This window comes from Alternaria ventricosa (assembly GCF_023758065.1).
Source record: "Alternaria ventricosa strain BMP 2768 chromosome Unknown scaffold_9, whole genome shotgun sequence".
In the NCBI taxonomy this organism is placed as follows: Eukaryota; Fungi; Ascomycota; class Dothideomycetes; order Pleosporales; family Pleosporaceae; genus Alternaria; species Alternaria ventricosa.
In genome coordinates, this window is record NW_026055689.1 from 183290 (window position 1) to 208588 (window position 25299).

The 25299-nt window shown below is 53.5% G+C and overlaps 10 protein-coding genes across 10 annotated transcripts; 5 read left to right on the forward strand and 5 right to left on the reverse strand.

The window, feature by feature from the left end:
• Positions 1-1624: 1624 nt before the first annotated feature.
• Positions 1625-2848, reverse strand: J4E93_005738 (uncharacterized protein; the record flags this gene model as incomplete). The annotated part of the gene is made up of 2 exons (XM_049343658.1): positions 1625-2517; positions 2842-2848. The coding sequence occupies 2 exons, from the start codon at positions 2846-2848 to the stop codon at positions 1625-1627; spliced, it is 900 nt and encodes a 299-aa protein (XP_049198891.1).
• A 244-nt stretch (positions 2849-3092) lies between these two features.
• On the reverse strand, positions 3093-5436 carry J4E93_005739 (uncharacterized protein; the record flags this gene model as incomplete). The annotated part of the gene is made up of 2 exons (XM_049343659.1): positions 3093-5289; positions 5345-5436. 2 exons carry the CDS (start codon positions 5434-5436, stop codon positions 3093-3095), a joined length of 2289 nt encoding a protein of 762 aa, XP_049198892.1.
• A 1577-nt stretch (positions 5437-7013) lies between these two features.
• J4E93_005740 (uncharacterized protein) lies at positions 7014-7702 on the reverse strand (the record flags this gene model as incomplete). The annotated part of the gene is made up of 2 exons (XM_049343660.1): positions 7014-7546; positions 7600-7702. 2 exons carry the CDS (start codon positions 7700-7702, stop codon positions 7014-7016), a joined length of 636 nt encoding a protein of 211 aa, XP_049198893.1.
• A 2117-nt stretch (positions 7703-9819) lies between these two features.
• On the reverse strand, positions 9820-10674 carry J4E93_005741 (uncharacterized protein; the record flags this gene model as incomplete). Its single annotated transcript, XM_049343661.1, has 4 exons — positions 9820-9916; positions 9964-10388; positions 10444-10534; positions 10580-10674. The coding sequence occupies 4 exons, from the start codon at positions 10672-10674 to the stop codon at positions 9820-9822; spliced, it is 708 nt and encodes a 235-aa protein (XP_049198894.1).
• A 408-nt stretch (positions 10675-11082) lies between these two features.
• On the forward strand, positions 11083-12660 carry J4E93_005742 (uncharacterized protein; the record flags this gene model as incomplete). The annotated part of the gene is made up of 1 exon (XM_049343662.1): positions 11083-12660. The coding sequence occupies one exon, from the start codon at positions 11083-11085 to the stop codon at positions 12658-12660; it is 1578 nt and encodes a 525-aa protein (XP_049198895.1).
• Positions 12661-12837: 177 nt separating this feature from the next.
• Positions 12838-14075, reverse strand: J4E93_005743 (uncharacterized protein; the record flags this gene model as incomplete). The annotated part of the gene is made up of 2 exons (XM_049343663.1): positions 12838-13477; positions 13543-14075. 2 exons carry the CDS (start codon positions 14073-14075, stop codon positions 12838-12840), a joined length of 1173 nt encoding a protein of 390 aa, XP_049198896.1.
• A 1326-nt stretch (positions 14076-15401) lies between these two features.
• On the forward strand, positions 15402-16241 carry J4E93_005744 (uncharacterized protein; the record flags this gene model as incomplete). Its single annotated transcript, XM_049343664.1, has 1 exon — positions 15402-16241. One exon carries the CDS (start codon positions 15402-15404, stop codon positions 16239-16241), a length of 840 nt encoding a protein of 279 aa, XP_049198897.1.
• A 425-nt stretch (positions 16242-16666) lies between these two features.
• J4E93_005745 (uncharacterized protein) lies at positions 16667-17786 on the forward strand (the record flags this gene model as incomplete). The annotated part of the gene is made up of 3 exons (XM_049343665.1): positions 16667-16669; positions 16718-17431; positions 17484-17786. The coding sequence occupies 3 exons, from the start codon at positions 16667-16669 to the stop codon at positions 17784-17786; spliced, it is 1020 nt and encodes a 339-aa protein (XP_049198898.1).
• Positions 17787-18604: 818 nt separating this feature from the next.
• Positions 18605-20425, forward strand: J4E93_005746 (uncharacterized protein; the record flags this gene model as incomplete). The annotated part of the gene is made up of 6 exons (XM_049343666.1): positions 18605-18797; positions 18866-18888; positions 18979-18996; positions 19056-19359; positions 19415-20175; positions 20225-20425. The coding sequence occupies 6 exons, from the start codon at positions 18605-18607 to the stop codon at positions 20423-20425; spliced, it is 1500 nt and encodes a 499-aa protein (XP_049198899.1).
• Positions 20426-21053: 628 nt separating this feature from the next.
• On the forward strand, positions 21054-24631 carry J4E93_005747 (uncharacterized protein; the record flags this gene model as incomplete). The annotated part of the gene is made up of 12 exons (XM_049343667.1): positions 21054-21114; positions 21168-21947; positions 22001-22074; positions 22127-22197; positions 22366-22401; positions 22449-23126; positions 23173-23264; positions 23326-23483; positions 23530-23664; positions 23711-24005; positions 24054-24232; positions 24284-24631. 12 exons carry the CDS (start codon positions 21054-21056, stop codon positions 24629-24631), a joined length of 2907 nt encoding a protein of 968 aa, XP_049198900.1.
• Between the last annotated feature and the right edge of the window lie 668 nt (positions 24632-25299).

The window sequence follows — 25299 nt, forward strand, 5'->3', positions numbered from 1 at the left end:
CTGGTATCTCCACTTCCCCTTCATCTGTCGCCTCAGTTACTCCAGCAAGTGGTAATTCCCCCGGTATATCATCAGACCCGATCTCATGTGCTATATATCTGTGCGACTGCGAGCGGGACAGTTCCTGCGCGCGACTATCGCCAGACATCTCTTGGCGAGCGCCGAATGTCGATGCATCGTACTGCGGATCAGGAAGACTCTTCTCATCATCTTGTTCTGCTCGTTCGTCGGCTTCATGTGCGTTTTTGCTTGTCGTAGACTGTATGCGCCTTCTTCGGCGCCAGAAGTACCAGCCACCTATGATAAGGGCGAGGATAACAAGTCCGCCTATAGCTATGCCGGCGATTGCGCCGCCACTTAGTCCCTGACTCCTAGTGTTGATATCCGCTGCGGCTGTAGTATATTGAGTCCCATTGTCGGATTGTATCGCACTCGCGCTGCCTTCAGAACCCGAAGCTTCCGAGTCCGTTGTCGCATCAGTTGCTGAAGTTGTTTGACTCTCTCCAACATTTGTGGAACTTGGTGCTGAGATCTCCACCGGCGTTGATTGCGTCGTTGTTTCGACAGCACTCGTCTCATAAACACCTTGTCCAAAAGGGTCACGACGGAAGGCTATCACTGTCCGATCTGTCGCTAAAGAGAATTCACATCCGGATACGCGATAGGTTTTGTCTGCCTTCGTCATGGTCTGAAGATCAGGCGGAAGGCTGATACCATATTGATGGGGAAACATGACCAGCGTCATGTATATGGGCCCTAGTTCGGGTGGCTCTGTAAAGAACAACTTTGTTGTTATAGTTGTGTCGGCGGAATCCCAGACATCGACGCTGCGCCAGCCGTATGTATTTTTTGGTGGGCCGGTTATTGCGGGCGCGTCTGTCGTTGTGGGTGCCTCTGTCGTCGTAGGTGCGTCTATCACTATGGATGTGACTATCACTATGGATGTTTCTGTCATTGTGGATGGGTCTGCCATTGTGGATGGGGTGCGTGGGACCGAGGAGTTGGGCGGATGGAAATCGAAGACCCTTCGAATTGTCGGGAGTTAATGCGCGAAATATCACGTATAATGAGATCAGACGACAGGCCATGTGACTCTAAAGAGTTCCCTGGCATTAATACATCACCGCAAGTACTTCTCAACAGCGAGCGGGGTACCTCAATCCATCGCCCCCAATCCTAAGCAATCCCTTCCTTCTCGCGATAGGCCAATAGGTCAAAGAGACAAAGGTACCCACTTATCTACACGTCGAAATTGATGCATCGGGCCTTTCCTACAGGTCGTGTGACGCAGTATCGAATCAAACATCGGGACTGTGTTTGCGGCACAGTCAAGCGAGCAAGGCTGTGCATGGTGGATGGACTTCTCATTCGACGAGCTATCCTATGTACCGGAATGATCAGACCTTTGTCGTCATTTCAATGCAAGCTGTAGTGATGGATTCAGAGGTCGCAGTTTCGGTCGCAGATACGTGTTGGGAGCTTTTGCACTCGGTGCGATGCTTCGGCAGACAGTAGATTTGAGGTTTTCTGGACTTTGAGCATAGAGAGACATATGGGCACTTTTAATTTGTGCTTGAGTTTCTTTCAAAATCAGCTAAGTAGAGGTTTTGCTGTGCCTACACTATCAATTCTTCGCACCGCTTTGCGCCGCAAGCAACTCTCGCCGCTTCCGCATCCTTTCCTCCTCCATCTCTAGCCATTCCATCTCTCTCCGCCGTTGCGCTTCGACATTAGATGAGAGTGAATTGTTTGTCGCCTCAGTCGTATCCGTCATCTCCGTCATCTCAGCAGCGGGTCGTTGCGGGGCGTGATAAGGGACTCGCGTAGTGTATTCGTCGGGACCGTTCAACAGCTCAGCCGGCTCAGACTCGGTCTTCAGCTCATGAGATCCATTCATCGCGTATTTGGTGTACTGTGTAGGATCCAGCTCTTGCGTTTCCACCTGACGACTCCCCGGCATCTCTTGTGGGCGCTCCTTTGTATCGAGTTCTGGGATGCCTCCGTCTCCGCCTCCGTCTCCTGCAATGTGCGCACTAATCTCAGTGCTCGTGACCTTCCCTCTCGTGCGTTTTCTTCGCCGCCAGAAGAACCATCCACCGATGAGCGCGATAACGAGGACGGCTGCAATAGCTATTCCAGCGATTGCGCCGCCTCCTAGCCCTGAACTACCGCTGCCGTTGTCCTGTGGCGCCGCTGTCGGCACATTGCCATCCGATGGCTGCGAAGTTGATGTTGTACCGTCGTTGCTTTCCGTGCTCGAGGCCAGTGAGTTTGTGGTTGAACTGCGAGGTGTGTCGAAACCTGTCGAAGAAGGATAGAGAGCAGTCCCAACCGCAGATGTAATTTGCTGGAGAGTGGAAGATTGAATCGACGCGGTGTCAGATGTGACCTGGGAGATGATCGAGTCAACCTGGCGCCTATCAACGTATGCTCCTCTCATTTCGAGCCGGATCCGCTTTCCCGAGTCGAGATATGAGCGATTTGTGCTGATAGCGGGTTTAGCAGAAGTGACGAGCTCTGCAATTTCCAGTATAAAGGCAAAAGAAAGTCAGGCGCGGTGTACCAGCAATCAAACCAGGCGATTCGGGGCGGGCTTAATGGTAGAACAAGTGCGGAAGCGGTCCCTCCCAGCATACCAAGCCACTCCAAACAAACACAGCCAGGGTAGAAAACCTTGAAGTATCTCTTTACAAGCTTGGAACGTTCTTCCTTTACGATAGGCCAAAGATACATGGTCCCGCAGCGAAATGCGCGTGATGGAGCAAGGATCGGTCCTTTCATAGCGCTTGTGTGACTTGTCGGCGAATCAACGGTGATGCCGTGATTGCGGCACAGCAAGACTGTGCATGGTGGACTGGTATCTGGCTCAGCGCAGGATATCGTTCCAGGGATCGGGTACCTCTCTGTAAACAGAATACCGCATATTCTTTATGTTGAGTCTTGTCCACCACATCGATGACACCCCTGTGCCTGTGTCACTCGTTAGCATACAGCTCGATCCACAATACCCAACCCTCATGAAATCGTCTTCTATTCAGAATGTATACGCACTAAAACAAACGATGTATATGCTTGCTGACCCACGAACACTGTCAAATCCCCCCATCACCCCCCAACGCCCCAGTCAAACTCTTCATCCGCCTCCCCAACAAATCATCCTCACTCGCAAGACTAACCAAACTCTTCCTTCTACCCCTATCACTCTTCATCCTACCCCTCACCCTTCCAAACCCTCTCGCACCAGCCGCACCCTCATCCCCATCTTTCTGCGGACTCCTCCTCCCCTTCCCCAGCACCGTCATCTCCAACGGGCGATCCTCATCCGCTGAACTCGCCGTCCCACTCCTACGATGATGTCTCCTGCGGCTAAACTTCGGACTTGTAAGACCATCGATGGCATCCGCGAGGCCTATCGTGCCGAAGTAATCGCCACCTTCCCTTCTCCTCGTAGTCGTGCCCGCGGCAGGCGTGTACCCTGGTGTCTCGACATCGTATCCATACCTTCTCGAGTCTGTTTCTTCAAAAGCTTCAGTGATCCATTTTCCGCATTTGAAAATATACTTCCAGCCTTCAGGAAATACACCGACGAATTGGAGGAAACCGTGACTGATACCGGGGACGAGATCGACTATGACGCTATCTTCTTCGTTAAAACTGCCTCGTGCCCAGTCTAGTCCCAATTCTTTCGCTGCGACCCATTCTGCGCGTTTGGCTTGTCTCAGCCTTCCCGCAAAGATGACGGTATCGTCGACCAAGGGGTCGCGCTCGCCTGTCAACATCCAAGTGCGTGGGAACTTTGCTAGAAGGGACTCTGGGGCAAGAAGTGGGGAGAGGAGGTAGTCGGTGCTGAAATCGGGGCGGTGATGGGGACCGATGTAGAGGATGATCATGGCGCGCATCATTTCGGGGGTGAGGATGCGGTCGTTGAAGTAGGATATCATGCTGGACATTGCGAGGCGGGTTTTGATGGCTGTAGCGGGTGGTGCAGGGATGGCAGTGGCACCAGGAGTGGGAGGTTGAGTCGCGAGAGGTGTTGGTGGGAGACTTGATTTCTGGCTGGGAGGTTGCTGCAGAGTGGCGGTACTGCTATCTTGGCCTGTGTGTGCGGCAGAGAGTTTGATCATGGTCTGGGGAGACGTGATGTCGCCCCCGTTGGCTTTGGGCATAGAGCCATTGGCCATGCTAACTTTGGTGCGCTCGTCTTCACTATCCGAATCATCAGAGCCATACGGTGTGTTCGGTGCGAGTTGTCGGTAGTCGTCGCTCTTGTGCCGCAAGATAGGTCGGTTCGTCTTCCTCACGCGTCGGTCGCGGATGAGGGCCATTTGCTCGTCCGTCATCCAATTCCCAATGTTCATATCGAGCGCGGGATAGATCAACACCACGCCGATCGGAGGCGGAATAGGGGATTCGCCCTGCCATCTCCGCGTCTCGGTGGAACCACTCTGAAGTATCATGAGTATCATGGCCACAGCCAAGTTCCCACCAGCTGAATCGCCTGAGACGACAACCTTCGGCTCTGCTTCTCCTGACAGGCCCATGCAAGTTCCTCTCGACGCGATGATCATGTGATAGACGTCGTAGCATTCGTTAAGCGCATATGGATACGGGTGTTCAGGCGCCTTCTTGTAGTCCAGACTGAGAACAGGCAGTCCCGTCTTCCCAGCCCAACCCATGAGCTTATCATCGTGATTCCTTGGGTTCATAGCAACAAAACCACCCCCGGGGATATCCAAGACAACTTTATCTTGCTTCTTCAATGCGCTCCGTGGCCCATTGAAGTACAGCCAACCTGTTACTGGCTCTTGGTACGAACTAGCTCTCGGTCGTGGTATGCGAATCTGACGCGGCGGGTAGACCATCAGCCTTGGTCGCATCATGCTAGTCAACGCGCCTAGATATGGTGTCGTCCCTTTATTCCACGCCACGCGCAGATGGTCCACGGTGAGCGTTGCTCTAATCTTCCTGACCTTCTCATCCGCCTGCTCAGCACATATCATGTAGTATATGCTGAACACAATGGAAAGCAAATCCCTAACTCCTTTTCGTTTTATCCGCATAGCAGACCAGAAGCCAGCGTCCAGCGCAGTCGTAACCCATGTCGCACGGAAGTATGAACGCGAGTACAGGCTTGCGAGTGGCTCGGGACACTCAAGGCCAACGAGCTTGCCGAAGTTGCGGGCGACGTAGAGGTAGAGCAGTGTTATGAGGACGGATTGCCAGACGGTGAGTTTCTTGGAGAGGAGGGCGGATACGCGGCGGAGGATCGGTGGGCCATGGCGGTCGCCTCTGTGTGTCTATCAGCATGCAATGTTGTGGTTTGAGGATGTTTGTATAGGCTTACCTGTACAGGTAGAACGACCAAAAGGACACTACAGCCAGTACTTGTATCTTCCTGAACTGCACCGATGGCCGTCCTAAAACATGGTCTATCATGACTGTACCTCTCTCCCAGCACAAACAGCTATGTCGAACCCAGTGAATACAGTCGCAGCTCTACTGTGCGTCATGAAAGGCGTCAAGTCGGGTCTCCACGTGGTGTCGCAGGGCGTACGATATCGGTAATGCGTGTGTTGTAATTCGTAAGCATGTGAATGTCACGTCGCAATGTCAAACCCCGTGTGGATCCGTCTGGGGTAACGGGGAAAGGCGTGGAAATGGGGGAAGGCCAGGTCAGCCGTCCTGCGTGGTTTGTCCATGACCACAGGAATAGCCGTTCAGCCCGTCGACAAGCGGCGGCGCATTAGCTGGTTTGAGGCTGTGTGGTTGGGTGAGCGTCGAGCATGTGACAGGTTTGTGGAGGAAGCGTGCGTGCGCTGCCATCATGTGAAAGCCAAGCCATGACACGTTCTCGGCTTTGTTGCATGTTCGCCCCGAGAAGCCTAGCCGCGCTAACGTCATCCGCCTCAGCCGCAATTCAACCGCCAACCTTGGAACGTTACCGCCTGTCACGTTCTCTTCGTGAGAACTTCACATGATGACCTGCGGCGATTCTATGTGCTATAGCGCTCTATAAAAGAGATGTTGGTGCTGGGTACCACGGTGTGCCGGCTGGGAGAGAACAAGTCACGCACACGATACTACCACTACTCACTACTTTCGCGTCTGCTTCACTAATCTTAATCTCGAAGTATACAAATGACCTCTGATTTCTGATGAAGAACTGTAAACGCTTCAACACTATCTTATTTCTCTAGTCATGTCTAGAAGCCGCCACAAAGCTCAGAGCGCATAACAACGTGGACGCCTCAAGGATCAAACCAAAACATCCCCCTCATCCTTCCACCAAGCCCTATCACTATTCTTCTAAATCTCCTAGAACAACAGATCTGGCCGCATCCCTTCCCACCTCGGTCATATGTTCCAACATCTCCTTCGTATTAATCACCCTCCCCTCCAAAGAAAGTGTTTTTAATTTCTGTTTGAGTGACTCCTCCCGTGCCACCGCCTCAGCACCCCCAACCGCGTTATTCAGATTAAACCCGTATGGCAACATCACCCTCGCCTTCTTTGGCACTTCTTCTATAGATTCAACACTCCCTCGTATCGCGAACCAATCTTCACCTCTCTGATCTGGCGATCGGTATGGATGGGTGGAGGAATATAACGGGGGCACACGAGTGGAGAGTAAACACCGGCGCTGGAGTTTACGTACTGCGTAAAACACTCAAGACACAGGAGCTACCCGCACTCAAGACGACTTACGTTTTCGCTTTCTGTGAGCCGGCTTCGAGTACAGGCTATACATGCGTCGCCTTTGTATATCGCTTTCAAGGATGACGTTGCTGTGTGCGCGCGTTTGGCGTGTGCGAAGTATTTGGTGAATGAAGAATTGAGCCAATAGTATGGTATTGCGCGAGAATATGCCCGCGAAAGGGATGTCAACGTAAAGTTCACGTGTATGCGAGTAATCTTTCGTTCTCATGTCTTTTCATTGTCCCATGGACTCTTGTACTCGTAACTCTATTCTACTCCCAACTTCTCCACTACAACCCATGTCAATATCCAACATATTAGTTGCACCTTCCCCACTTGCTCTGGCACCAGTTGGCCTTTCCGCAGAAGTCCTCACCGGAGCCACAGAAGTTGGAACCAGAGCAGCAGAGGTTGTTACCACACTTCTTGTTAACGATAGGACCGCACGTCTCTCCCTCACCCGAAGTACCCTTGGGAGCAGTAGGCTCAGCAGGCGCCTTCTGGTTGTCGCACTTTCCGAAGCCAGCCTGGCAGCCGTCGCCGCAGTACAGGTTCTGGTCCTGGATGTCGTTCTTGGGGCCGCAGTGGCCGGCGGACGAGCAGCAGCGGTAGAAGTAGCCGTTGGCTCCGGCGCCGGGGCAGGTGACGCCGCCTTGGGCGTGGCCGCAGACGTCGATCTCGGGGACGGCGGTGGGGAAGGTGGTTGCGGGTGAGGTGGCTTGCTTGGTCGCGGAGGTCTTCATCGTGGTTGGGGTGGGCTTGCAGGATGAGGAGGCGCCGGAGAAGGGGTGCATGCAGTTCTTTGCGTCGCAGTGGGCGGGGGTAGTTCCGCACCAGCCGTACTGGGAGCCTATGAGGTATCGTTAGCAAGAGTCTGGAGATACGAAGATGTTGTAGATTTACAGCACTCGCTGGCAGCGCACTTGGCGTTTCCATTCTGAGGTCCGCAGTTACCAGCAAAGGCAACCGAGACCAGCGAGAGGAGGGCGAAAGCTGAGAAGCGCATCTTGATTAAGATTATTCTATGTCGAAATAATGGACGTGTAGAAGCGAGTGAACTGTCGAAACGATGAAGAGTCGACGAAAAGATGCGTGAATTAGACAAACGACCTTGACGATAGATAGTGAAGAAACGAAACCCACAGATAGCAGCGAGCTCAGCTCTTTAACAACAGCCCCTCTCGTATTGACCCATGGCCCACGCACCCAATAAACACCGTCCGCCCTACCGCGCTCGTACATCTCCACATGGACTGACGCTGTCCGCAAGCCCTAGGCCCGCGCTACGAGACCGCCAGCGCTGAGGCGCATGTCAAATACGGCCGCTCGTGCCTGAACGCACGGATGCGACGTCTCCCCAAAGCGTGCAGGTTCGGAAATTTACCAATGGCAAGTTTCGGCCAGACTGATCGGGAAGGCCGGCATCCTTCACACGAGGTTTAAGGTGCTGATTACATCGTGAATGCGGGTTCGCTTGTTGATCGTTATGTCGCGGAAGATCTACTGGATCGTCGCCGAACGACAGCGTCATGGAAACCCAATGCTTGTTAGACGTTGGGCGCGACAGGAGGTTATTTCTCATGCGAACCAGGCGCGGGTTGAGAAGATTTGCGAACTGACGAGCCCTGGAAGGGATCAGCCCTAAGGATTCAAGCATTTCGCTAAATGCTGACTAGCTGGGCCGGACTCGACGCGACCCCTGACTCTCCTCTCCTTGCCGTGGTACAAAGCTTTGAGGCGTGAGCTTAGCAGGCAGGCGAGTCCCAGCTGGAATGTTGGATAGTCCGTACGAATGGCCCAGCCCGTGCAGCCCGTTGGCATTTTGTGACGTTGTTGGACGCCTGAATGGGACGTTGGCCGAGGGTCGCTGGTAGCGAGCTCCAAATATAGCTATCGATAGGAGGCTGCATCGAGATGGAGTTCGAGAAGCTCGGCATGAAGAAAAAGCAGAGTTGCTGGGCTCAGGTGAGCAATGCGATGCTTGGAAGTCTCCTAAGATGGGCTTGAAAGTGCGCGCGTCATTGAATACGCGCGGCAGGAGCGCACGAGATGCAGTGTCACGACAAAAGTGGGATGATGGATTGAAGGCGTGGTACTGTAATGTTGTGTAAGGTGCATCGTAGCCGAGGCACAGAGCCGCATCTCTTAGATGCGGTAAGCACCACATAGAGAATGTATACAGGCAGAGGTCTGCAAGTTTCTCCAGCAATAAAACCTACTTGCACACCGCATCCGTAACACCAAATTCTCCACGCCGTGCAATACCAAACGAAATGAATCTCACCTTCTTACACGCGGCCTTATGCTTTTAAAGTTCTTAAACAGCGGTACATTCCAGCGCACATCCCCTTCCAAAAACTCAACCCAGCATCTCCATCTTGGCCCCTCATGCCATGCCTCAACCCCTCTCCCTTTTTACTCAAAAATCAGCAAAAAAGAAGGTATTTTCCGACACCGGGAATCTGATTAATTGTTAGAAGCGTGCTTCGAAGTCATGTTGCTGCGGTGCGAACTTACCGAACCCGGGCCTTGCCGGCACTGTACAGTGAACTGACTCTGCGAGATGAGAGCGGCAAATCCTAGCCACTAGACCATATCGGAAATTGATGAAGAGCTGGACAGTTAGAATAGATAGATAGTTGGTGGTTGTGGTGGTTGGCGATGCAGTGGTGATGGGTGGGGCGACTGGGAAGAATTTTTGCAAACTTCACCGACGAACATGAAGCTAGCGGACAAGCAGGTGGATATGACAGTTACGAAGACACAGAGGCGGGGTAGATGTGTTTGTTATTTGGTATTGGCTAAGGGGTTGCGCTGAGGTGGTGACGAAATGGCCCATCAGAGTACATGACTACAACTGAGTTCACTAACCCCTTCCAGAGACGCCCCTACACGGAAAGACTATGTGCACAAGCTTTAATTCATGAACTTATCACGTCGAAATCATCTTATCATATGTCTCCCATAATTATATGTAGCTTAATTCCCATGCCACTCCGTCTCATCATGCGGCTTTAGTACAGCATCACGTTTGTACCACGCAAACCAAGCAATGGCTAGTGTAACTATAAGCATCAGGGCTGTCGTCGCTTCAATCGACACGATCGGGGTCGAGTGAGAGAGTCAGAGCTCAGACTTATCGCCTAGAGCAGGTATTTGCTGGTTGAGGTAGGACTCGAGGTGATCGATCTCATCTGGGTCGGCGGAATGCACCAGGTTCCTGCGCACTGTCAGTGATACGTTCGTACTTCCATACAGCTGACGTACTTGTAAGTCCTAAAATCGACCTTGAACCCGTGCTTCTCGAGCTCTTCCGCGCTCAGCTTGCCCCACTTGTGCGCAACCACTTGGTCAGCGTCGCCGTGGCCCATGAAGATGGGGGTCTTCTGGTTGGGGTTCTCGGTCGGAATCATGTCCTTGATCTTCTTCTGCAGCAGGAGGTAGCAGCTCAGACCGAAGATGCCTCCAAGCTGCTCCTTGTATGTCACACCGGACAGCAGCGACATGGCGCCTCCTTGCGAGAAGCCTCCGACGACCACGCGGTTGGCGGGTATGCCCTTTGCGACCTCTTGGTCGATAAGGGAGTGGAAGTATTTCTGGGACTCGACGATGCCCTTTTCGTCTTCGTCGCGGTCGTCGAGCGTGCTGAGCGACTTGATGTCGTACCATCCTGGCATGCTCATGCCCATGTTCTGTGTCGCGTATCAGCGATATGCCGTGTGCTTGCGTCCGAGTTGGTCAACGAACCAGCGTGATCGGGATGTTGGGTGCATTGGGGAAGATGAAGGAGACCTCCTCGAACTTGCTGCGCCGGCGCCAGTTCTCCGCGAGGAATATCCTACGCTGGTTAGATGTACACGTTCATAATGTTGAGTCTCCTTACCAGCCAGCCCCGCTGTCACCCAGTCCATGCGCCACGATGACAGTGGCGGTGTGTCGCTTAAGCGCAGGAACAACCAACGGCGCCTTGTGAGCCATGATGAGCTTAGTCTGAACGCGTTCGAGAGGTATCGTTAGTATCGATAGACGTGGGGTAGCTCTGATCAGAGGTGACGGACTCCCGACATAGTGGACCTCGGCGCGTCCTCGATGCGCGCTAAGGCAGGGACAAGGGCCAAAGCTCCAATCATCGTCATCGACGTCATGATACCTGCCTTCACCATTCACGCGTAGTTTCCCCTTTCCGGTCACTCACCCTTCACTTTTCGAGGTTTGCCGCTCACGAGATACCTCAAGTGATCCTTTTCTATCACCCATCTCCAATTCGCTTGCCCAGCACGTCCCCTCACCATTGCATTCAGACTTCCTTATAAGCGACTGCTGGCATTGCGCCCAAGCCCATTGACGATCTCATCGAATCGACTTGCCATCTCCACTATACCAAGCATGGCACGAGCAACCAGGAGCTCCGCCAGGGCCGATGCCGTGCAAGCGCCAGCCATTGGCCAAGAACCAGTACAACTCTCGAGTCCACCGACTACCCCAGAGGCGCGCAATGGACGAAAGAGGAAAGCAGTCAAGGTCGAAGAGTCGCCAGACGCGACTTCCAAGAAAGCACCCGTCACACCAAAGAGCACGAAGCGTGCCAAGAAGTCGGCGGTAAAGCAGGAAGATATCAACGAACTCCCACACAACCTTGGTGCTATCCCCAGTCTTCCCATCAAGAACGAGGAGGAAGAGAGCAAACCTTCAGCCAAGAAGCCTAGGAAGTCTACAAAGACGGCCAAGCCGAAGAAAGAGGAAGTCGACGACCTCGTTGCCAAAGCGACTACCACCACCGACGCATCGCCGAAGAAGAAGAGCAAGGCCAAGACAGGTGGCTATGGCCTTACTCCAGGCCAGACACCGTACCCAAACTACCCTCATCCCACAGCCGAAGAATGCGAAGAAGTGACACGTCTCCTTTCGAAAGTACACGGCAAGGTCGAAGCACCCAAGACAATCCCTGCGCCTTCTCTTGAAGTCTCCGGTTGTGGAGAAGTACCTTCCGTCCTCGATGCCCTCATTCGAACACGTCTTTCGGCAGCGACGTCCGGCACCAATTCATCTCGCGCATTCGCCGGTCTTGTCGCCAAGTTTGGTATTCTGAAAGAAGGCGTCGGCAAAGGCAGTGTAGACTGGAACAAAGTACGACAAGCAGACCAGAAGGAGATCTTCGAGGCAATTAAGAGCGGCGGACTCGCAGACGTGAAGAGCAAAGACATCAAGAAGATCCTGCAAATGGTCTGGGAAGAGAACCAAGCGCGACGCGACGAGCTCTTGTCTTCATCAGACAAAGCTCCCGGTTCAGCGAACGAGGCCGAAGGCGAAAAACACGCAGAGGTCGAGAAGGCAGATCAGAACATCGTCTCACTCGACCACCTGCACCTCCTCTCCAACGACGACGCCTTCAACGCACTAACAAAGTACCCCGGCATCGGCCCCAAAACAGCATCCTGCGTCCTCCTCTTCTGCCTCCAACGCCCCTCTTTCGCCGTCGACACCCACGTCTTCCGTCTCTGCAAGTGGCTAGGCTGGGTCCCTCCCCCAGGCGATCCCGCAGGCCTCGCACCCGGCGCAAAAGGCACCTTCGCAGGTGCAAACCGCAACTCAACATACGCGCACTGCGAAGTCAGAGTTCCGGACCACCTCAAGTACCCGCTTCACCAACTCCTCATTAAACACGGAAAGAGCTGTCCTAGGTGTCGCGCGATAACGGGCGAGAGCAGTGAAGGATGGGATGAGGGGTGTCCGATTGATCATCTTGTTCAGAGGACTGGTGGGAGGAAGGAGGGTGGTGGTAGTCCTGTTAAGGGAGCTGGGGGCAGTGCGAAGAAGGCGAAGAGCAAGAAGAAGGTCGTGGATGAGTATGAGAGTGATGCGATGAGTAGTGGGTTGAGCGATGCAGAGAGCGAGGTGCTGAGTGATGTGGTTAGTGATGCGGAGGTGGAGGAGTCAGAGGCCGAAGCATCAGCGTCTGAGTGAAGGCGACGAGGAGACATTTCGTGCATTTATCTCGGTATATAAAGGTTATGCCAGGGACCCACCAGCCATTTTCTTTACATGTACACTATCTTTTCATATATATTCATATATTTTCAAATCTAGCATACCACATCGGATCCTGCTCCCTTTTCTCTTTCTCTCCTCCCCTCATATCCCCTACTCCTCCGTAGCCGGTGCCTTGAGCACCTCATCCAACCTCACCACCGTCGCCGAAAACGGCGTATGCAACCCCTCCGCCCTCCCATCATACGTCTCGCCTCCATAAACCAGTAGATGATTCGGTCTCTTGGCGAAAATCTGAATCGCCCTACTATACACCGCACCAGCAGGCGTCATATGTTCCTCCCACTTATCAATCGCGCCACCCGCGGAATTCGTATACACCTGTCGCCTATCCGCATCACTCACAATGATCGTACCGTTGGGTCCGCCCAGCGGAGACCAAACCACATACGGACTCGCATTCGGCACCGTCGCATTATTAACAACAATCGGTCTGCCCACTGAATTGCGGAAGTTTGTGGGCTCATCAGCCATGACATAGTAAACGGGGTAGTTTTGCCCATACGAGCTGGAGTTTCCGATGGGCAGTTCATGGACGAGGATCCATTGGTCGAGCGGCGGGATGTAGGCTACGACTGTCATGCCAGGGCGCGCGAGGTACTCGTCGTAGACAACGTCGTTTACGACGGGGCCCCAGGTGCGGAGGTCGGTGCTGGTTTGGTGGGCGAGCTTTTGGCCGTGCAGGGGGTCGCGTTGGTCCGAGTAGTAGGCTATTAGTTCGCCTTTGTATTGGCTGCGTGGAATGTTAGTGGGTGTGTTGGTGAAGTGGTGGGAGGGAGGTTGGGTGACGTGACGTACAGAAAGTAAGGTTCCCATATAGGGTCTGCACCATTCGTAGTATTCGGGCGTCCGCCCTCAGCGACGTGGCTTACAAACTCCCAGGTTCGCGCTCCATCCGTGCTGGCGTAGAGGTCGATGCGCGTTCCGTTGTTGCTCCAGCTGTTTCCTCCACCTAGGATGGTTCCGGCTTCGTAGCCACCCATTGGCTCCGTTAATTCGGTCAACGCGGGCTGGGCGCTGAAACCCCATCCGTTGACCGTGTCGTGTAGGTCAGAGATATGTTCCCAGGATGCGCCGCCATCTTTCGACTCGAAGATAGGGAAGTAGTTTGGGTTGTGGCCGGAGAGGGAGGCGGTGGCTATGATGGTTCCATCTTGGAGTTCGGTGTAGCGGGGGTAGGTGATTGATTCGTTGCCCGTGGTTTGGTAGATGGTGTTGTTTGTGAAGAAGCCCCAGGGTTGCGGGGTAGAGGTGTTGCAGGATGGTGGGTATGGGTGGGCTATAGCTGTGCTTGTTAGGGCCGCTGTGGCCGCTAGGATCTTGAACAACATTTTGAAACACCTTCCAATTGCGGTACTAGGAGAGACGTTTGATTGATGCTGGGGTTCAATCGATCGATCGTACCTTCAGCTTAAGTATCTGCACTTCATCGTTGACGCCACAGGCTCATCTCTTCCTTCGGCTACAAATGCGCGTCATCATGCTCGTCAAAGCTTACCCTCAAGAAGCTATGCGTAGTTCAATGGCTGGTACGAACAGTGAGGGATATACCCGGCGGGCCGTCGATCATGTTGTCGGTTCCCCATGGGGCGTCTTTTGCCGGTGGAAGAAGCTCGTACGTCCTCACCTTGCTCGCCAGCTACTGCTCTGCATGAGTCTTTTTCGTGAGGGGTATACAGTGTCTGTCAAGATCTGGCTGTGCGCCGACGGGTAAGTCGGGTGTGGAGTTGCTGTACGTACTCCGGCTATGTTCGTCGGTAGATGAGTGTGCCTAAACTTATGAAGCGAGCTCAACAACAGTGCTCATGGCTGTCAGAGCTTTTGAAAGTTTTCAGTTGTCGTGGGTGACTGAAACGTTGTGGAAGCTTCTGTGTAGTTGTAATCAGTATAACTTTTGCCTCTTCTTCGGATGTTACAACCACCAATCGGACAAAACTGAGCATGTGATGGCCTCGCCCAGGTATCCTGACACGTCGTACTCACCCAAAGGGAAGGTTGTATCCAGCGCTGGGGCTAAACTGAAAGTTTGGGTGCTGCAAGTGCAAACAGCCGCGGCTCTTAAGTCTTTCTTCCACGAACCTCATGAAGGATCGGAAAGTGGAGATATTGTTGCATGAATAGCGACACATGTGAGTGCCCGAATCTGGCAACGATCTTCTAAAGTAGTCCAACAGTCGGTTAGCATATCCGAGCGACATGATGGCGTAAGTCGGCGCTCTGCAGCGTCTTAGGTAAGTATGTACCCCATGGGGTCTGCTCGTCACCTTGCATGATGCAGCAGTGCTCCACAAAAGGATGTCACCTGTTGAGTTTCCGAACAAGTGCCGTAGATTTCTTCTTCTTGGCGAGTTTCTTCTGCTTGGCATCATTTACTTGAAGTGCCAGGAGACGGTGAAAATGCGACTTGGACTGTGTCGATTGGGCGTAGAATCAGAAGCAAGGGGTTTGACCATCTCCGGATTGTATAGAAGTCTTGGTGTTCTCGTACGGCAGTTGGAATGGGCAATAGCTCCGTAGTATACCAAGAGATCGACTGATGAAGTCGTGAGTATGGGACTTGTGGTGAGGTTGAAGGTGAAATGCGAAAATGTACTTAAACGTCCGCTGCGAGACCGAAGGAAGGCTATCGCATCCTTCAAGCCTAGGGATCCCTGACAATGTTCCGTCCAACCTCTTTCTTCGCGCTTGGCGCTCTATTGTTCCTCGCACTCTTTGATCAGGCTACCGCTGTCACAGCGGGCTGTGGCAAGGCGCCAAGGCTGACCAACGGCGTCCAAAGGGTCACGGTGAACGGCAAGCAACGCCAGTGGACGCTGCGAATCCCGAACAACTATGACAACTCCCACCCATACAAGTTCATCTTCGGTCTCCATTGGCTCAATGGCGACATGACATCCGTCTCGGGCGGTAACGCACCATACTACGGCCTTGCGGCCCTGGCAAACGAGACTGCCATCTTCGTCGCACCCGATGGTATTAACAAGGGGTGGGGAAACACGAACGGCGAAGACATCACCTTCCTCGACACTGTCCGAAAGGCAGTTGAGGATGACCTATGCGTGGACGAGACACAACGTTTCTCGCTCGGTTTCTCCTACGGCGGCGCTATGAGCTTCAGTCTGGCCTGCAGTCGTGCAAACGAGTACCGCGCCATCGCTGTGCTTTCTGGTGCAACTCTTTCAGGCTGCAATGGCGGAAACACGCCCATTGCGTACTACGGCCAGCACGGCGTCAAGGATAGCGTCCTACCCATCGCTATGGGAAGAGAAATCAGGGACCGCTTTGTGAGGCTGAACGGATGCCAGCAGAAGAATGCACCAGAGCCGGCCAGGAACAGCAGACAGCGTATCAAGACGGTGTACGATGGTTGCAAGTACCCGACGCAGTACACTGCTTTCGACGGTGACCATGTTGCGCTTCCTGGAGATGCGGGTAACGATGTTGGACCACAGAGCTTCACGCCCAAGGAGGTTTGGAGCTTCTTCTCTCAATTCTGAGTGGTGTGAGTCGATGTAGTGGGCCGATGGTATGTGCCTTGGAGGATCTGATGGTGATGGCTGGCGAAAGTGGCCGACAGGGGAAGTATAAACCAGTATAGCGACATTTGTATATATCTTAGTGTTAGTGTGAGAGGCACGCAATGAAATAAAATGTTGGTGGTTCAGAGATGTGCATGTAGCAGCAGCTGTGACGTTGAGACAGACTTCCAACAGGTCTGCGCGCTATAATCTTACGTCCGAGACGTTAGGCCGAGAGTGCATCGTCGAAGACTTGGCAGGCGGTTGAGTTGACGGCGGAGTGATGAGGGAAGTGTGAGGGGCCAAACGAACCGCACGTGAAGAGGCGCCGCGCTAACCGGCTCCTTCCCCACCAACGCGAATGTCAACACTAACCAGTCGCGTCCCATCTCCACCACAACGTCATGGTAAGCATCAACAATCCGCTGTTATACGCGCATACTGATCGTGTTCAGGCGCCTGCGCGCTCTAAGGATGCGAAAGCAACGAAAAAGCGAGGCCGGCCTCCGGGCAGTCGCAATTCTGGCGCCGTCGTGAAGGCCAAGGCGAAGCCTGCATCAAAGCCGGCAGCAGCAAAGAAGGGCAGACCGAAGAAGAGACCAGCCCAGGAAGAAGTCGAGGATGAGCTCTCAATCACGGAACCCGCGCCAACCCAACCCTCGAGACCCCGCAAGCGCAAGTCGGACGAAGTCGCTGAACCTGAAGCCGAGTCGCGCAAACAGTACGTGCAGCTGGAGAACAAGAAGAAGAGGATACCCCAGGAGCAGATAGATTCGTGGCCACAAGTGCCGCCCCAGGTCTTGGAGCAGATCACAACGGTGGTACGCAATGCGAAGAAGGACATCGCCGAGACGCAGCGAGACGAGCGTAGGATCATGGCGGCACACAACACACTCAACCCCCTCGTACGGAAGCTAGCGCGTCAACTAGCAGAGTCGCGGATACCTCCACAGGCCAGAGACATCCATTTCAACATCGACAAGCTCACGGAGCGCAATGCCCAAGTGTCGCGAGAGGTCACGACAGCCCGGCATTCCAAGCAGCTGCTCAGCGAGCAGGTCAAGATTGCCCAGCACCTGCTGAAGAAGGACGAAGATAACCTGGACGACCTCAAGAAGAACGTCAAGAATTGGAGAGCCGAGTGGAAGCACCAAAGGAAGCATGGACGTGTGCGTATCTGTCTATTCTGGTCGAGCTGAACGTGTTGCTAACCTGCTGCAGATCCACCCCTTACTCAAAGACGAAGGCAATGCGACGGCCCACGGCGACGGCCCCGACGACATCCGTCTGAAGCGATCAGAGCCAGTAGCTTCCCCCCTTGTCGATGCGTCCGATGACGACCTCGCGCCAGTGCTTGCCCAATTGCGACGTAGCCTGGAGAGCATGCAGGGCAACCATACACAGGTCGAGGGTCTCGATACGACGATTAACGACGCGCAAGCAGTACTAGACGACGTCTTGTTCAGGCACGCTGGCGCAGCGCAATATGCTGCCATACAAAATATCGATATGCAGGTCCCATGATGACTTTTGTTCTTTCTATAGCCACGCATGGCTCGGCGCATGGATCGGGCTCTGGGCAGGTGTGGTGAATACGGTACTGGGTTCGATATCAAGGCAGGTGTATGGCGTTGGAGGGCATCGGCGTAATTTCAATACTCTAAAGGAAGCTTTGTGCGAGGCATGGGCTAGGTTAGCAAGGCCCGTACCAGGCTGTCGAGCGTGGCGGCTGGCTGGAGTTGGCAGCGAGACCATTCAAGTCTATCAATTTACTCCCAGTTTTAGAACTGCGATTCCGACGGTATGGTCTTCGGAATGCGCGCGTTCGCGGCCGTCTCCATCATGTAGTGTAGCAATGCAAGGGCATGATTGGCTCCACCAGGGCTTCGGCAGAGCGGAGCCACTTCTGCAGCTGCAGCCCTTCTATGCGAAACTTGTGCAAACTACAACATGTCAAGCGCCGCTATCTGAATGCCCCGTCGAGATCACCCGCATTGCAGCGGGAAGCTGTCAAAATCTCCACTAGGAGGGTGGGCGGTGCACTTCTCCGCGATTGGGCGTGGGATTCTCCGGGTTCTTCCTTCCAAGGTTCGGTTCGGCAAAGCACGCGACCGCGAACATTCACTTGTTCCTTCGTGCTTCTGAAACCACCTCTCCGCCACTCGTCTGCCGCGACTACGGGTTCTGCTGTGCCACCAAAGAACGTGTTCCTGGCGCATCTCGACCTTCTGCGCGCTTTTCGATGCTCGAGTGCGTGACGAGACCCCTGTCGTAACACACATGAACCTGCGCGTCTCCAAGAAAAGCACCCGGCTCTGACACCGACCCACTACCCACACTTGATGTCGGAAGCTGCACGACGATCAAATGGAGCTTCGCCAGTCAGAATGACCGATCCACCAGAAGCCGACAAGGACAAAGTCGCTCCAGAAAACACCGCGCCCAAGACCCATTCACCCTCCAAGAGCAAGCCCGATGCGACCAATTCCGAGGCGTCCGCAAAACCGCCAAAAAAGCGTAGAAAAGTAAATCATGGTAAGCCATCGATGCTGTGTACCCACAAATGCATCCGCAACCCTGCTAACCTATATGCCTTCCTTCAGCATGCATCTACTGCAGACGTTCGGTGAGCCACAGCCAATTCCCCAGCATTCGATACATGCAATGTATTTCCATGTAAGACAATTGTTACTGCTTGCTGACACACACCAATCAGCACATGACCTGTGACCTCGTAAGTGCACTGAGTATGGCCTCATCTGTTCGCAAGCTGATTGAGCTCGCCCAATGTAGGAGCGACCATGCACACGCTGTGTCAAGCGCAATATTGGACACCTATGTCACGATGAGCCGCGTGAGGGTGTCAAAAAGTCCAAGTCCGAGCCAGAGAATGGCGATGGACAGAGTCAGCCCACTCAGGTCGAATCGACTCCCTCCGACGCCGCATCGACGGCCGCTCCTCCAGTTCCGGATGCAGCGCTAAACCTGGCGCCTCACCCAGTACCTCCTAATAGGGATGCCAGCACTACGTCAGGTACCCAGCCTGACTCCGTATCCGCGCCACAATTACCTGCCCTGACAGCTGGTAGTCAGCCTTGTAAGTTACACTTCTTCTCAGCTCCCTTTTGTAGTCGTCACTGACGTGCCGGGAGTCTTGGGCTACGATGGTTTGCTCTCCTCGTCTCAGAACAACCTTCAGGACATGCAGTTCCACCCTTCATATATGTTCAACACCTCCGAAGTCAGTAATGAGTATAACCTACTCAACGACTTCCTCAACAACAGCCTCATGGACGACGGCGCGTTTTACGGAGGCAATGACTTCCACAGCCTCTTTTCCGATGCCTCACTCATGAATCAGATGGGCTCTTTGAACAGCAACTCTGCCTTTACCTCGAACGCGTCAAGACCGCCGCAATTACTTCCGCCTCCCGCGCAAAGTGTCGGTGGTCATACTGCATCACGACAAACAGGTGGCGTCCCTACCGACAAGGCAAGAGAGAGATACCTTGTCACGGCCGCTGATCCTGCCGGATCAGACAGTCCTGAAGAGCGCATGAACAAGCTACTCAAGGCCAAGGTCGACGCAGGGTTGCTAAAGCCTTTCAACTATGTTAAGGGCTATGCTCGGCTAAACCAGTACATGGAGCAGAACCTGCAACAAGCATCTCGCATTCGAGTACTGCGCCAACTAGATCGCTTCCGACCCAAGTTCCGAGAGCGAATGCAGAGTCTGACGGATGTGGATCTAGTACGCATCGAGATGTGGTTTGACAAGAGCTTGATGGAGTACGATCGCGTTTTCGCAAGCATGGCTATACCCGCGTGCTGTTGGAGAAGAACAGGCGAGATATATCGCGGCAACAAAGAGATGGCGCGACTCATCCACGTACCGATGTCAAAGTTGCGAGACGTAAGCGAGGACCCAGCACTTGAACTTCGATCCAGCTGACAGAATGTAGGGTAATATCGCTCTGCACGAGATCATCGCGGAGCCATCACTCGTTTCCTACTGGGAGAAATTCGGCGCCATCGCTTTCGACCATACACAAAAAGCCATCCTGACGAGCTGCTCTTTGAAGAACCCAGACCCGCACTCTAAGGATCCTGAGATACGGTGCTGCTTCTCTTTTACCGTCAAGCGCGATGCTTGGAATATGTAAGCGAAGGTGGACATTACTTTCGAGCTCAGACTGACTTTTGTAGACCGGCGTTGATCGTAGGTAATTTCCTTCCCATCACCGAGGCCACATCGGGGTCGCTACCGGCGTCTTGAGGCCCTCGAAGCCGCACCACAAATCACAACAATGACTTCATCAATCTTCTACAAGTTCAAGAATTCAAGGGAAAGCAAGCGCATTATCTTCAACGGCACCGATTTGAGCGTTGCTGAGTTCAAAAAGGAGAGGCCCTTGTGAAGACTTCGTTCGGAACGAGTGTTTTTGTAAAATCTTTGCTGTACAACGGGTTGGGAACAGGGTAATGTCTGTCTTTGGTGTCTCGATACATTGGCCCGGAAGAGTGCGCACATCTCTCGGGAGGGTAATTGCAAGTGCGGCAATATCCACAGGTTTACTTCAACATGTACATCCTTTTGCCTGCCTTCATATTTGCATTTATTTGTTTCTTTGTCTTACATTCAGTTTTCCTCGCGACCACGTGCATGCACCTTCCTGATCTTCTGCACGTGCGCGCGGAGCCACCTTCCAGAGTGGCAGTCGGGATCTGACATTTCACACCTTCAAGCTTCACATCAACCAACGTCACTCGCATTGCCATCTGACGCGCATCATGCCGCCCGCGCAGTCAGCAGCCAAACTAGAGCGAGAGAAGAAGCTGAAGGCAGTCCTCAGTGAGTGCACTACCTCGCGCCTGCCCTTCGCGTGACACTTACCTTCCCACCAGCATTCGCCTCGACGCTCAGCAAACGTATAGAAGCCGGCAACCACGCGACGATCATTGGTGAGCTTCAGGCCCAGATTCTCGGATTGCCACTCAAAACCTCGACTGCCGTTACCGCGAGGCAGGAAGAACTCGACAGGCTGGGAACCGAGCTTTGGAACCAAGCTACGCGCTTGCGACGCGACATATCCGTCATCAACAACCAGTCGAGGGACTCAGCGGCAGACAAGACCAATGTGGTACCTTTCCTTTGTGCGTACGCATTCCTGCTCCTCGACTCAGCTGGCGTTCGCGGACCGAACAACGTACGCCAGCGCAAGAGCTGCATCCGTCTCATGAAGGTTGCACTGAAAGCTGCAAGAGTGTGCATCGAGGCGAGTGAGTTGAGCATCGCGACAGACCTGCTCAAGCTCGCTGCTGAGTACGAAGATGTTATGAGCAAGGGAACCGAGGACAAACCTGAGAAGGACAACGACATCGCGGATGGCCTGCGCGCGCAGTATTTCGCTGTGCGAATGACTTTGTCGTGGCGTCAAGATCAAATGGGTATGGCAGAGCATATGTTCGAGAAGTGCAAGCAGGTCTGGAAAAGCTTTACTTCTACCATCACTGAGCAGCTTGCCGATCTGCTGTACGAGATCGGGAAGGCTATGTTGGCGAAGCGCGACTATGAGGTTGCTACGAGATGGCTAGAGCGCGCCTTCGATGTTCTTGGCGAGCAGGATCTGGACATGCTTAGTCCAGAGATTGGTGAGCTGAGACTCAGTATCATGCAAAGTCTTGGTGAGCACGTCCGCATGACATGGCTATGAGGCTCTGGCTAATGAGGTTGTCAGTCAAGGCGTACATGAAGACTAAGACGTCTATTGCCAAAGAGAAGGCATGGCAGATGGTGAAGTTGATGGAGACTGTGCGCTCGTGAACGATCTGGCTCAGTCCTATCTTTGACTGACGCTCTTCAGGACTTTGGCGACAAGATGATCGTCTCATTGCTGAAGATCGAACTGCTGTCCGAAGCCGAGACCATGGACACGTCCGAGTTCTACAATGGCGAGCTACTTGAACCTCTCCGTCATAACGCCGCTAATTCCCTTAGTCCTTCTGCGCATGATCCGTACCATCGTGCTGAACGATACGAATTTCAAAACGCATGCACTTTATCCGTTACGCTTCCTACTTCAGTCTGACTAATACATTTCAGCATCATGCACTACATACACAAGCTCAAAGACCACAGGTACACATAACCATACGCACCTACAGCGTCTCGCTGACCACTTCTAGCAACGTGACCGCCTGCAAAGTACTGGACGATCTGATCGATATCCGCCTCTTCCGAGAGGAAAACCAGTCCTGGGTCGAGAAGGCAGTCATCACACGTATCTGGGTTGGAATCAGCAACAGTCTTTCCGACAACTCGCTCGAGCAACTCAATGACCTCTTCGATACCGTAGCGCAGAACTCCAAAGTTTCGCTCTCTGCCCCTGCCACACATGCTGCGCAAACCCTCTTGTGGAAGAAGGTGGAGGCTGCGTCCAGCCAGGAACAACACAACATCGCTGAGGCTTGGTGTCGAGCATGCCTTCATGACATCTTCGAGAAGGCTGGCGTTCAGAACAAAATCAAGATTGCGAGAAAGATCATACAGTGCGCCTTGTCACGTCAAGATTACGAAGCTGCCCGGGAAGTGCACGCCAAGATGCCTGAGAGTGGTAAAGACGACCCGATAACTCGCTACCTCATGTACAAAACAGGTCTACGAGGCGGCGATGAGATCTTCGCCGCTGAATGTCTCGATTGCGTCTGTCGGAGTTCCGCAAAGGACGCTACCCTACTTTACGCTTGCGTCATGGAGGCTCAGAGTGCGGGGAGCAAAAGACAGGCTATCAATGCTCTCGAGAAAGTTCTGGAGAAGTACGAGCATAGCGCACCGGCGGGGATACATCTCCCTGCGCTTTTACGGTACGTCGCGCACCCGAAGTGTCACCCTCCTCTCACATATCACCAGGTCTACCGCACGTATGTTGGAGTCCGAGCTTACTAAAGACGGTAACATTGATGCCGGTATATTGGAACAGATCTGCAACGTCTTTGAGGGAGGTACGTCGTTGTGCACTCCCGGAGGAGGCACCCTTACTGATTGTCAAAGCATGTGTTCAAGCCAAAGCATCTCGTATCAGGCCGAGCACGCCGGCCAAGGAACTTTTCACAGCCGTGGAGTTTGAGTGGTTTTCTAAGAACGCTTACAACATGTCGTTGAAGTACTGCGCGGAGATGCCACCAGGACATCTGGTCAGGTTGCTCGGTTGCTGCACTGAGGTGAGCTGAACGCCAAAGACGGAAGCAATACCACTAACCCTTGTAGTTCATCAAGCTTCTCAAGGAGAAGACCGAACCAAACCCAGACGGTGATCTTTGCCTCCGGCTGGTGTTCTGCGAGTTTCTCACTGCTTGTACCTACACCACCCTGGCACGCGCAGAGGATAACACCAAGCAAAGTGTGAGTCGCGCATCTCCGTAGAACGACCAGTGTCTGACTACTACAGATTGGTTACTACCTCGAAGCCCATAAGCATAGCCAAGAGTTCCGACGCACCGCAGCCGAGAGCATCAGCAAACTTGGTGGAACCTCCCAAGACGACATCATGTCCAAATACTTCCAAATTGTCAAATTGGAGCTAGAAGCTGTCCTCAAGCTTGAGAGATGGGATGAGCTTGACAATCTTTTCGATCAGTGTTGGAAGTACAAGAACCCGGATCATTACGAGACTTTGGCGGACCTCGTTCTGGTCGTGCATGGCTGCATCGTGAAGGCAGGACTAGAAGACAAATATCAGAAGAGTAAGATCATCGAACTACTCGCTGGATAAAGACTGACGAAGTTGACAGAAGTACTATCTGTTCTGCAGAAAATCATCAACCTGACGTGCCGCCAACCCTCAGGCCGCGACATCACGAAGCTGGCACGCTGGCTTAGATGCATGTTCAGCCTTTCACTTGAGTACGACGAGGACGTCAGTATCAAGTGCATTCAGCAAGTGACTTATCTCGCAGCGAAGCAGAAAAATGTGAGTTCCTCCACACCTTTGCATCCCCGATATATTCCTAAGCCCATTCAGACCCTCCATCCCACCATCGCGACAGCCGGATTGGACACACCACCGCCATCATCTGATTTCACGACAAACGACGATGCTGCAGACCTGGCTGACGAGTGCATTAAGGAGATCGACTGCTATCCCAAAACCGAGCTCGAATGGCTCGCAAGCACCGCTTTCAATCGCGCCGTGGATTTTTACCTGTCAGAAGACGATGTTAAGACGAAGAAATGGGCAGACCAGGCGTTCATCGTCGCACAATGGATTGACGATAATGGTGCGATGCGAGATTTCCTGATGGACAGGTTCGCGAACCTGAAGTTTGGCGATGGCGAGGAGTCGGCGGCGGCGGTGCAGCGAGCGGGCTGACAGGCGGTTAGCATCTTCCGAACCCGATCATCCAACGGGCGGCAGGATAAGCACTTGACGCGCTACAGGAATAGCGCGTCTGCTGCACCTGTGGCTTCGTGGCTTTCACAACCTGGGCATTCGCATCCTCCTCCACTGATATACGTTAGCTAAAATTATATACGTAAGTCTTGAACTCTGCTCCGCTGATTACGCCACGAGAAGTGGGGCGAGATGCCGAGCGGCCGTAGGTTCCGCGCGGTCAGAACCTCAACTTTTCGCACGACGGCGCTGTGTAATGTCGGCGTCGTCGGTGTTGTGGCGGTCGTACAAAAAAGGAGGATGACTGGTCAGGGGAACTCTGACTATGGAAGGTGAGTCGATGACATGTGAGTCGATGAAGAGTCAGGCCAATTATGGGATTCTGAGTTTGGCATGCGACGCGCACGCGACATGTATCCACATTTGGACGTTTCTGACCCATGTATTCCCGGGGATGCAATCACAGCGAGGCTCGCACTGCACAGGCGTCGTCATGTTCCTTAACGCTTGTCAAGGATGACGCTGGCTACTCCCGCGGTTAGCAGCCTATACCTTCCACTGCTTCACCAAGCTGCCCACTATTTGCTTCCATTTGCTGGGTCGCATCGCATTGCTACCACTTCACCCTCACACCCGCCGCCTGTCAC